This window comes from Aulostomus chinensis, chromosome 3 (assembly GCF_037954235.1).
Source record: "Aulostomus chinensis isolate RoL2024-O1b breed Wild chromosome 3, RoL_Achi_v1.0, whole genome shotgun sequence".
Classification (NCBI taxonomy): Eukaryota; Metazoa; Chordata; class Actinopteri; order Syngnathiformes; family Aulostomidae; genus Aulostomus; species Aulostomus chinensis.
In genome coordinates, this window is record NC_141322.1 from 14483805 (window position 1) to 14496303 (window position 12499).

The following is a 12499-nucleotide window of genomic DNA, read 5'->3' on the forward strand; positions in this document are numbered from 1 at the left end:
ATTGCATCGGCATACCACAATCGCCCCCCGGGACTTCTGTACCCACAAAAGGATAACACGCTGTGCTTCAAACCACATCAGCCTCGCTCAGTCGCTGTTACTGTCCCTCCAGAGCCAAGTCAACCCAAAGATTTTCAGGCTCTTTTGTAATCCAATACTTATTGTAAAACTGCATGCACCATAGGGGGGAAAAATGGGTATCAGCTCGTGCTTGTTGGACCACTGGGAAAGTCCCCAGTCGGTCAGATGGCCAGTCTACCCATGCAGCCAGCTGATTATGACATCATGTGGATATGAATAGGATTTACACTGCATGAAATTTGTTTTTTTTTTCAATAGTATAATATCACAATTACAATTCCTACAAGAGAAAGCAATTCCAAGTGGCAACTCATTTATAAGAGCAGAGGTTTAATGAACTGGCGCTCATTGCCATGGTTAAGTACTGCATAAATGACGCGGCCACCTGCAAAAAAAAATCCAAAAGCAAAAACCAACCTTGATATTCCGCAAATCCTACTCAACATGTACTTCATACTTCAACCTTCATTGGGTGCATCAATGTGTGCTTCTGTGCAGAGATGCTCTGGAATCAGTGACCAGCCTGTATAACCAGGTGGAGGAGAAGCTCCACACGCTAGTGATGAAATCCAACGAGTCACTTCAGCAGCTGGAATTCCTCTTCAGGCTCCGGGAAATGGAGGCTGAACTCAGCACGGTACAACCACCTCTAGAAATCTACAATCAACCATCTGAAATACATCAGACGGAGTGATGCAATGTTTGAGACTGACGTGATAAATGTTTGCCAACCAGCGTTTATATAAGTCTACATTTTAACTTGCAGGCTGGAAAATGGTTCAATACAGAAGGCGAACAGAGACTGAAGGACACTTACACAACAGAAGAAAACCTGGTGTGCGCTGAAAAGACCTTGCAGAAATTTAACGTTTTTCTGACTCAGGCTAAGGTAATTCCTCAATATAGTATTGTAGCGGTGATGTATTTTCCCCGCCAATCCGGGTTTTACAGTAGCATCACCATGGGTTCTTGAACAGGAAATCAAATGGGATTTTTACATTGGATTTTGGATTCTAGATGAAAACAAACTCTGTGGCAAATTGATGTTTATGAGATATACATGTTGTGCTCAGCAGGACACATGAACTTGATTTTGTTTCTAGTATAAATGCAATTGTTAGCAGTAAAACTCTAACATGAAGACATTTTCCCCTCCTGCATCACTTCTCTGTGACCCCAGAATGCAGAAAGAGTCAGCTACATATTTTAGCTTGAAGCTAATGGTCACTTATGGCTAACAATAACAGAAAAACAGCCCGAAAACATTGGTGCATACACTATCAAGTGGGTGGTCCGGTATAGTCCACATGTTCTTTATTCAGCCATGCTCAGTAATCAGTAATTCAGCCATATGCTGACGGAGTGAGTTGGTTCAAATGAATATGCTAGCTGGTCGCTCTCGATGCTGCTGTGAACCAGCACCTAACAGGAAGACCTACAGGTATAGTTTACCGATTTTTGGCTCAAATCAAAGTGGCTCTTAATTATCAAACATAAAGGTGAAGAAAGTAGTAATGGGTTATACCAGATTATGCTTTTGCAAGTTTGCAAATAATGTTTTTGGGCTGTTATGCTATTGTTTTGTTGCTGCCGTTGTTGATAGCATTCACTTGCCATTAGCTTTAAGCTAAATATACTAGCCTGGCTCTTTCTACATTTTGGAACCACAAAGAATTGATTCAATGGTGAATGAAGAAGATCTTTTGGGGCTCAAGACAGCCACTTGTTAGTGTAAACATTTTTTTGTTGAAGTATCTATATGAACTGGAAGTGAACTCATCTTGTGTATCTCTTTCCTGAATATTTCTCTTATCCTGCTCTTGTTGACAATATTTGAATGTGTGTAACAATCATGGTAAACAGTAGATAAAGGAGGTTGGAGGAGGGAGGAAATACAGTTTTAGCAACCTACATGTATCATTAATCACAGGAGAAACAGCTGTCCGCCTTGACCCTCGTGACGGAAGCAGAAAGCTTTGTGGCCACCAGTATCTCCAGTCCTGCGGTTGAAGTATTTGGGACACTAGTGAACACTTTCAAGTGTAAAGTGGATGACTTTATGTTGAGAGCAGAACAGCAGCACCAAGAACTGGACACACAAGTGCATGTGTACCGCTTCTGTGATCAGGTTTGTGTCTCCGTTGTCGTGTCATGTGTCCATGTGTTTTCTAATTTTTGTCTTTTAAATAGTTCTGACTTGTCTTGTGTCTGATCCTTTGTAAATATAAATTGGTAACTTTCTTCTGTCTGCAGGCGTCTTCCCTGGCCAAAGAATGCAGTCATTTTTTGGAGCAGGTAGAGCAGGGGTGTGACTTGGCTCAGGCCAGGCTAAGCACATTACAGATGTATGAGGAGAGATTAGGTGGGGAATTCTCCACCCTCCACTTCCATGCTCTGAAATCTAAGGCCTGCAATGTGAATTCAGGGGCCTCTGGGGTGATGAGAGTATGGAATGCAGCCTGGGTCCAGTGCCAAGAAGCTCGGAATCGTCTTGAAGAGATGCGCATGAAGAGTATAGGTGTTGATAAGAGCAGAAACAAATCGGCCACAGCTGCAATCACTCAAGGGGGAGCTGGAGGAATGGAGAAGAAAGAGAGGCTTGAAATGGGGGAGGCTGAATGCTCTCTGCAGCCAACCTCTCAGAACGAGGCAGCTGTTACCACAGAGAGCACAAGTGAATGTACCACTGCTGGAGTCTCTAACCACCCTTTAAATCCTATCTTTAAAGGAAAAGTAGAATCTAAACCTAAGAATGTAAAAACAACTCCACTGACTGAGTGTCATTCAGCAGCCAAATTGAGACTGAGAGAGCATCACAGTGAGGCAGATCTAAGGAGGGAAAGGGCTGATGATTTTCCATGGCACCAACCCTTGGGTCGCTCCCTCAGTGAGGGATCATGCGTGAGCTCTCATTTGACATTTGCCTCTGGCTTTTCGGCCTTGAATGTAAGACAAAAACATTGCCAGAGCAGTGTGAAGCCACTAGAACTAAACTTGAAGCTTGTCCAAAATCTGCCTACTTCCCATAACGAGAGTTTACACACGGGACACTTGAGCTGCAAGTCGAGAGGAGACAGTAATGAAGAGGGAGGCTGTCCCACTAAAGGATGCACCGTCTCCACCCAGAGCTTACTCACACCAACAGAAAACAATGGCAGCAATGTTCTGTAAGTACTGCCCCCTCCCCCTGTTGAAAACATAGCAAGACCCTATATGATATATTCATGTCTGGCCACTAATTAATCAATAATGCCATGAAGAGAAATGATTTACCAGATTCATGTCACTAATGAAAATCAGAACATGAGCCAGACCTCACCTGGGTTTGGTTTTGAGCTACAGTTATCATTTCTATCCTAAATGAACAGGAAACTGCGGAGGATCATGGAGGAGCTGCTGTCCACAGAGAGGGAGTATGTGAAGGCTCTGGGTTATGTCCGAGAGCACTACTTCCCTGAGCTGGAGAGAAGCGATGTTCCTCAGGACCTGAGGGGCCAGAGGGGGAGCGTCTTTGGTAACCTAGAAAAACTACATGACTTCCACCGCCATCATTTCCTGAAGGAGTTGGAGAGCTGCATGAATGAACCCTTCAGAGTTGGACGCTGCTTCCTACGACATGTGTGTGCCACTGGTATTTGTTTGAAGAGAATAAAAACAATGATTCGATCAGGTTTTAATGTTGACCACAATGTCTAATAACCTTTTATTCTAAATTAGAGCCCTGTAATGGTTCTGTGTACACTGTGTTAACCTACAGTTTCCCTCCAACCTGAGTGACTTTGATGATACAACCAGGTTTTAGTTGTTCAATGTTAAATAGTGGTTTCCTGCTTTGAACCAAAAGCATAATAATTCAGGATAATCAATCAGAACCATAAGCTCTTCCAGATGTGTCTCGACTACAAAAGAAATGTGTCTTTTAATGGCTTAAGTGTTGACATCACTGAACTGAATGTGTGTCAGCTGAAACCGCTGTAACGAGGTTTGGGTGTAGAACTACTTCATTTTAGGAGTAATAACCACAGCATATCCGGACTACAAGGTACCCAATTTTGATACCGAAAAGCACATTTGGGTAAGAGAGTAGAGAAATGTTAGAGAGAGAGAGAGAGCTCATGTGTTGTCACCCTGCAAATTGTTAAAGCCCAAATCACACACAGGCAAGGCACTGGCTTGTGGTAAGAGATCTCACGTGTACCCAAACTTGATGCAGACGGCACTTTTTTGCAATGTTTGTTTGCAAAATGCAAATTTTTCCATGATTACACATTGAACTTTTGGAAAAACCTGGTCCAACACAAAGCTGGAGCGCACAATCCATCATATTTGAGCCAGGGAGACAAAACAGCTGCAGCTAACATGCCTAGAAAATTACACATTTGGAGATTCTATTGGTACTGATGGCAGTTTAAATGTGGTCTGATGGTTATCTGTGACCCTCAACGTGTGTATGCATTGTCATTGGTAATGATATCTAATAGTATCTGTTTTTTTCTTTCTTTTCAGAAAGAGAGCTTTGCTTTGTATGCTCTTTACAGCAAGAACAAACCACAGTCTGATAGTCTTCTCATCAATCACGGACAGGCTTTCTTTAAGGTGAAAAGCATTTAATTTTCTCTTCATTCACTCCTCTCCTCCCTCAAAACGCTTTTATTTTCTTACAACAGAAATGATAACTGTGTATTTCAAGCAGCGGCTAAATAACTGGCCCTTACTAGCCAAACTTATTAGCTGCTAACTACGACTGATTTTTACCCAGGAACATTCACCATCTTATTTTTGCACGCTAATGCTAGAACTACAGGAGTAGTGGAGCTAAGGTGTGGGGTATTGGCTGATCCATTTTCCAAAGCAAAGTGCAGCACTGCCATTACCCATTAACATTAACCTGCCGCTCCATCCCCAGTTTCAACATCCTACTTTAACCAGACCAGTAAACATTACCAGTGCCACTGTGGGTTCACTGGCTGATCCGTCTCTGCTCCTTGTGCACCAGCAAAAGCAGCTGAAGCTCCAGGATCAAATGGACCTGTGGTCATACTTGCTGAAGCCCGTGCAGCGGATCAGTAAGTACGGTTTGCTGCTTCAAGACATGATGAGGGAATGTGGTCCAGGACAAGCCAGAGAGCTGACTGAGGTCAAGGCTGCCTTGGATGTGATCCAGTTCCAGCTCCGACATGGCAACAACCTTCTGGCCATGGACGCCATCCACCACTGTGATGTAAGGAAAGACTGTAGAGTTGGTTGTCTTTTGTGAACAACAAAATACCCAGCAAGAGAAAAATTATATTTTTCTCACCTCACTTGTAGGGAGTAGTATAAGATAAGATAATAAACCTTTATTCGTCCCTCAGTGGGGTAATTGGCAGATTGGTAGGTACTGCGAATTGTACACAGGTATAGCAGAGTATGTGCTATTATATGAGGGACATTTCATGGGTCAGTCTTGGGAAACACAGCTGGAAAATCTGCTGCCACAGGGAATGAGTAGGGAGACAATTACCGGCAAGATTATGAAATCTTTGAGTGGGAGACATTGTGAGGGATGTGGACTTCTTTTAATAATAAACTTTATCTTCGTTTTTGATTCATCAGGGATGGAATATGTGCAGGAATAAGTAAGAGTTATCTTTTCCATGGAATAGGGAGGGTTATGTTATCTAAAGTGGAAACAAAAGGGAAGAGAGGAAGTGGACCTGTTGGTCTCTCAGGTCCTTTTACCCTCTCTGTTTACCCTGGAAATTGCTGCAGAGTTCATGAAGGAATTGGTTACTGCTTTTGAAGAACAGTGTTACTGTACATGAATGCTGACTGCACAACAATTGTGAACTCCTGTCGTCCATTACTGAGTCTTCCTTTTGTGTCCTGCAGGTTAACCTGAAGGAGCAGGGGCAGCTGATCCGCCAGGATGAATTCTTGGTGACATTCCGGAAGAAAAAATGTTCCCGCCACATTTTCCTCTTTCAAGAACTCATCCTCTTTAGCAAGACCAGGAAGACGGATGTAGGAAATGACACATATATCTACAAACAGTCATTCAAGGTATACACGCACACACACACACACACACACACACACACACACATACAGAAATGTCCGTGGGAGTCACTCGCCATCTGAATCTATGCAGCGTCAAAATTGCTCAATCAGCTGCTGTCATCAGGCTTTACAGACGAGTTGCTTCATGTTGTCTTTCTCAACATTCCTGTACGTGTTTATTCTACAGCTGTCAATTACAACACATTCATCATCTGAAACGAAATAGAGAAACGCTTTCACCATGGAATTCTCCATTTCATTCACAACAGGAGCAGCCATGACTAATATCCTTGAACGCTTGATTTGAATATGACATTGGAAGCAGTGTAATAATGTAAAATCCCGTGACCTTCACCATAGAAGAGGGTGCTGGCAGAGCGACCCTGATGGTACTACGTGCTATAAAATAGCTGCATTTGCATCAGGACAAAGCAAAAGCAGCTGCACAGTAAAACATTTGAGTTCCAGGGATAAGTCCTGTAGGGGCCAACCACAATATCGGTATATTATATTAAAATACACAAATTCCAGATGGTCTCCCTATCGTGGTTGTAAAGTTCATTCTTTGCTCACCAATTACATCATTGTGTTCTTATTGCCTTTCCAGCTCTTTTGCAGTGACGATGACATACTGCAGTATAAAATCATGCCACACATCCCAGCTCCAATCACTTCTGCTTGACTAATAAACTTAACTGGAACCATCTTCTGTGTGTGTGTGTGTGTGTGTGTGTGTGTGTGTGTGTGTGTGTGTGTGTGTGTGTGTGTGTGTGTTTAGACCTCAGACATAGGCATTACCCAAAACAGTGGTGACAGCGGCCTGTGTTTTGAGATTTGGTTCAGAAAGAGGAAAACACAAGATACTTATACACTCCAAGCAGGCAGCCGTGAGGTGAAAGATGCTTGGACCAAGGACCTGGAGCGAATCCTCTGGGAACAAGCAGTACACAACAGAGGTACAGGCACACACAAATGTGTGACACACATACACACACACGCACACACACACAAATTCAGGATGTATACTCCTGTAACAGACATCAAAACAAAATGCCTCATAACTGAAGCTGAAGTATTTTTTTTTTTTAGTTGAATAATTTCTTTTTTGCGTTGTAGAAGTCCGTATGCAAGAGAGAGTTTTCATGGGTATTGGAAATAAGCCTTTCATGGATATCCAGCCCAGTGAAGCAGCTATCAATGACAGGGCCGTAAACTATGTGCTGATTGGACGAGGTGAGTAAATACTGTCACGCAGGCTCCTTGAAGTCATGAACTATACTGAGTCGTTCAGGTGCAATTACTGTTTTCTTCCTAGTACAACCACTGTTTCATCTCTTAAATGTGCAATTTCAAATATCATACCACTGTTTTTTATATTTTGCTGCAATTTATATGTATGTATATATATATATGTATGTATATATATGTATGTATATATATATATGTATATATATGTATGTATATATATGTATGTATATATATATGTATATATATGTATGTATATATATATGTATATATATGTATGTGTATATATATATATATGTATATATATGTATGTGTATATATATGTATGTATATATATGTATGTATGTATATGTATGTATATATATGTATGTATGCATATATATGTGTGTGTGTATATATATGTGTGTATATATATATATATATATATATATATATATATATATATATATATATATATGTATATATCATTTTTTTCTTCTTAAATATTTCTATTTATCTCTTTTTTTATGCCCAGAACCTTTTACATATATTTAATAACTGTTGCACCAAAGGGCATTGCACTCCAATTTCGTTGTATGCTAGACAATGACAATAAAGGCTTTCGATCTTGATTTGATCTTTGATGAGGCTTTGTCTTATGCTGCTCTCCTTAGAAAACAGAATCCTGTCCTCTGTTGGATCATGTGGGTCAAAAGAAGGGCTTCCTGGTGCTCGACCAAAATCTACCGGTTCACGAAGCCCTTCATCTTCCTCCTGCTCGTCTGGAAGGGGCTCCCTGTCCCCGGTGGGATACCTGGGTGGGATAAAGACGAGCGTGGTTGCTAGTGGCCTCGAGGGATACGTTTCACCCTCGGGGGTCCTGGAGGAGTATGACGTGGACCATGAGAGTGGGAGTCAGAACTTAGTGTGTAAGACTGTCTATGTCTCTAGAGCAGCCCCACTTAGACTGCTGGGTCATGTTCATGACTGGAGGAGATAGCTCATAGTTTACAGACTTCTCAGTAACTCTTCAGAGATGTTATCATCATTTCTGAAAGACAAAGAGGAACAGACACGTGTACTTCCTGTAATTCATTTTTCTGTCTTTCCAGTGGACAGCTCTGAGTCCTCAGGAGAGAGTGTCAGTGGCTTCAGCAGTTCGTGTCACAGCTACCACTCTGCTTTTGAAAGAGAAGTGGAGGACACCTCTTCAGTGTGCGCCTCCGTAGTCACGGTGAAGGAGGCAGCGGCGTCCCGTCCAGCTGAAGCTTCTGCCGCCTCCCACAGATCAACTTCTCTGGCTGGATCCAAAGAAAAAACCCCACCACCAGTGGCAGCCAAACCTAAACCACGAAGCCTCACCAAGGATCTGTCCTGTGGCAAGGTGCAGTAGAAAACATCCCACTAGTAATTTGCCGTGTGGTTAAAGAACACAACACAAAGCTTGTTCATCAACCACAGAGGGAGTCAATTGCACGTACTTGAAGGTTGTTTTTTTAAATTTTGTTCACTATTCTGTCACTATTCATGTCACAAATGAAAGAGAGTATCAAGATTGTGACATAATTCTGAGTGGGGCAGAGCAGGTTGCCCTGGAGGCCACCAGCACAGGGACAGAACATTGGGAGGAATTTGATTCGAACACTGAAAAATAGTTGTGCCATAGAAGAGAGGAGCTGTCCCGCGTAACTGTCCTGAGAGTGAACCGACTCTAGCCAGCAGGCCTGTATCCTCATTATTCAGAGGACACACAGCCAGCTTGTTAAAAATGATGCGATCTAAAAGGCATTTTTCTTTTCACCTCAATTTTAACTCTGTTTTTTTTCATGAATTTCTTTGTTATAGAACACAAATGTTGGAAAATCCACGGAGGTTTGAACGGTGGCACGAGGTACGGCGTGATGAGACCGCATACCTTCCAGACCTTCCAGTTCAGTATGTGTTCAGCGTTGGAAAGAACTAAATGAAAAGGGTTTTTTTTTTTGGTCTTTTTTTTGTCAACAGATTCACCCAGGAGGACCCGAAAGACATGCATTTTAATTGTTTGTATATCACCTGTCACTGTAATCCATTACTGCTCTGTAAATACTGTTAATTATATTAATCACTTACAGTATAAACAAGGGAAAAAAAGGCTGTATTTTTAGCATTGATCATGAAACGTACACCCAACACTACTTTATGTCACATACTATGAATCATTTCTTATTAATTCTCTGAGCCTGCGTTTCATGTATTTCATCACATAATGCCAAACTTTCCCGCTGGCTTAACAAATACCGTCAAATAATCTTGCCGCAGAAATTCAGACTGATTGCTGCTTTTATCAGTCAAATCTTGGTGGCCAGTGAAGATTTGTGTCACAAACACACGATTGCATTGTAATTTTTTTTAATCATCCTACATGTATTCACTTTTGTACATATTTACCAAATCGCAATATCTGTTCATCTTAATGAACTATTTTATCCAAACTAACAGGTTCCCGGTGAGAAGATCTGTTGTACAGCGTCTATCTGACACGAGTAGTTGCGGCGATGACGTGCACGTCCGTCTTTTTGCTGGCGCGGCAGGCAGATGTGAACTTCTTAACTCCAACCTTGATTGCTAGATTTAGTTTCCATTTACTCTGCATTTACATGCTTGACACAAGTAGCTGAGAGAGTCATTTGTAATGTTTTACAGATGTTATGTTATATCCTGATGAAATAAATGTAAATGAGCCACCACTACTTCAACTTAGTTCCTTTTTCTTTAGTATGTAATCGATGAAAAAACACATACTTTTACTGCAATGCTAACTACTAAGTTACGGAATACACGACGATGAATCATGGAGGTCCTTCTAAAGGACATCTTGCTTATGTACTCTTTAGCCTTTAGCCTGGTACCACCTTAGAATAAGTCTTCCCTTACAAAAGGATTTCTCCATGTTTGGAAGTGCATTATTATGTACAGTGACACTTCATAAACCATTGATTAAGAGTTGTAAAATACTTACAACCTGATTTCCCATACGTCAGTGCAGGGGTCACTGTTTAGCAAGGTTTGCTCACTGCTTAGTTTTTACATGGTTAAACTGGAAGATCTGATAAAATGCAGTATTATCGCGTACCTTCACCTGGCTGGACCCCCCCCCCCCCCCCCATGTCATTTACAACTGTTAATCATTGATTTCTGAAATGTTAACAATTCAAATAATAAGGTAGTTCAACCTTGTATTAATCCTTCATAGGGAGAGAATTATTGAAAAATGTTACCAACATAATATGAAAGAGATTGCACTTCCTTTAATTTTTTACGGTACTCTATAGTTTTTATAACTCTGAAGAAAAATGCTGAATTGTTTATACTGAATCTCTTGCCTGTGTTTGTTGCCCTCGAGTGTTGGAAATCCTTAAACTATGTCTTATTTTATACATTTCATTTTTTTAGGCCTATTTAACACTGATTTTATTTGGCAATAAATACTTTTTCTGTCTTTTTATTGTCCTTTTGCTCTTTTTTTTGTCATTGGAGCCCTTGACACCCGCCCCGCTAAAACTCTCTCTTCTCTCATTATAAACATGGAATTGGATCCAGGTGATGGATGCCACAGTCTCATATGAACCGGCCAAGCCTGCCTTGGCGCAGGCGCTCAGTCATTTCCACGGCGGGTTTGGACTGAGCTCTGGCTTTGGTTCCTCTGCTAATCACTGAATTCCCTCGCCTGATGTAACGCCGGAGTCGGAGGCCAAGATGCATGTTCGTGGTTAATACTGGTCTGGCCAGAGAGCTCCAAACCGCATGGCTGGCATTAACCTCTACACTTCCATTAACAGTCACAACTACAAGTTTATTATTGACTTTGTTTGAATATTTTTTCCAAAGTGTGGTGCTTGTTATAAAATGCATTCGCGTGCAGGTCTAAACGGGGTACAGGACAAGTGTTGGAAAATCCCTGTCACCTCAAAGGTGAGAAGAGTAAACCGATGCTCTGACTCGAAAAGTTGCGGACGCAATCAGTTCGTTGGCGCTGAGTTGTGCCTCCTCAGGTTCTCATGAACCAAAATTCAAAATGCAGTTGTGAAGCGGTGCATAATAATCAGTGTCGTATTCAGCAGTGAGTGGAGAAACTCTTGAAAGAATTTTTTCCAGGTTGGTCTGAGATCAAACTTAAAGCAAACAAAGTGTCATCTGATATAATTGCAAATTCATTAATAAATAATGATATGAAATTCAAGGAGATGTAACGCTTGCAGACAACTCGCAAATGAATCTTGACGCCACCAGAAGGGCAGTTTTCTTACACTGGAAGTTCTATCTTCCTAAGAATTACTGAAACATGTTGCACTTCATAAAACAAACAAACAAACAAACGCAGACATCGTTTATCAAGAAATGACTTTTTTCAAGCAGCAATGATGATTCAGCTATTTTGTGAAGGATAATTCGGTCCAGTCTGGGACTTCCACCAGAATGGCAGCAGTGAGTGTTGACTTGGGTTATGGTGTGCGCTGAGTGGACCGGACCCGTATTGCCGTACTCAGATACAATGATATGGAACAGATTTGGGCCCTAGACCTGGTCTAGACAGCCACATTCACCCGTCTATCATCCCGTCAGGGACAAATATGTGAAGTTAACAGAGAACAGATTCCTCGGGGGAACTGGCAGCGTAAAAGTGGGGAGAATAATGGGCGTAAAAGAGAAAAGGCACACAAAAAAAAGACAGATGTGGTCCACATTTGGGCCAAACTTTACTGCTATCAGTCTTTTCCTGTCATGGCTGTGCGTGCATGAGCAGCAGCAGTCTATTTGACCACAGTTAGACTGGAATGGTTTAAAAGGTCATAGTTGATCCGTTCATCGTTATTCCAAAGAAAAATGGGGAGGGGATGTTTCCATCTTATTCGACCCCGCTTTTGTGTTGATGTTAGATAAACACTTACACCGCGATATTCCCCTTAATCTACAACAATCACTGTTGTGAGGTAGTCTGTCATGAGTCACTTGAGGTTGCCGCAACTCAAGTCTGTCCGAGCGTGTGTGCGCACGGGTGCTTGCTTGGTTCTTTTTGTTTTTTTTCCTCTCTTTCTTTGGAGGGGAGGGTCCCGTCACGCCCCCACCCACACTGGCACGAGGGGGAAACAAATAATAGCGAGATAGCTGCGGA

The 12499-nt window shown here is 41.8% G+C and overlaps 1 protein-coding gene across 2 annotated transcripts in view; it reads left to right on the top strand.

The window, feature by feature from the left end:
• Positions 1-10825, top strand: part of quob (quattro b) — a 29170-nt gene extending 18345 nt beyond the window's left edge. Inside the window, exons 11-24 of one of the 2 annotated variants that reach the window (XM_086198845.1) lie at positions 580-718; positions 848-970; positions 2012-2209; positions 2335-3248; positions 3450-3699; positions 4588-4677; positions 5078-5302; positions 5953-6123; positions 6899-7076; positions 7237-7353; positions 8019-8273; positions 8457-8728; positions 9190-9235; positions 9349-10825. In XM_086198845.1, coding sequence (XP_086054971.1) covers positions 580-718; positions 848-970; positions 2012-2209; positions 2335-3248; positions 3450-3699; positions 4588-4677; positions 5078-5302; positions 5953-6123; positions 6899-7076; positions 7237-7353; positions 8019-8273; positions 8457-8728; positions 9190-9222 — 2965 coding nt within the window. In that variant the 3' untranslated portion in view covers positions 9223-9235; positions 9349-10825. Of the gene's footprint in view, positions 1-579; positions 719-847; positions 971-2011; positions 2210-2334; positions 3249-3449; positions 3700-4587; positions 4678-5077; positions 5303-5952; positions 6124-6898; positions 7077-7236; positions 7354-8018; positions 8274-8456; positions 8729-9189 lie in introns of both variants that reach the window. The other variant, XM_086198844.1, reaches the window with a different exon arrangement.
• The last annotated feature ends 1674 nt before the right edge of the window (positions 10826-12499 follow it).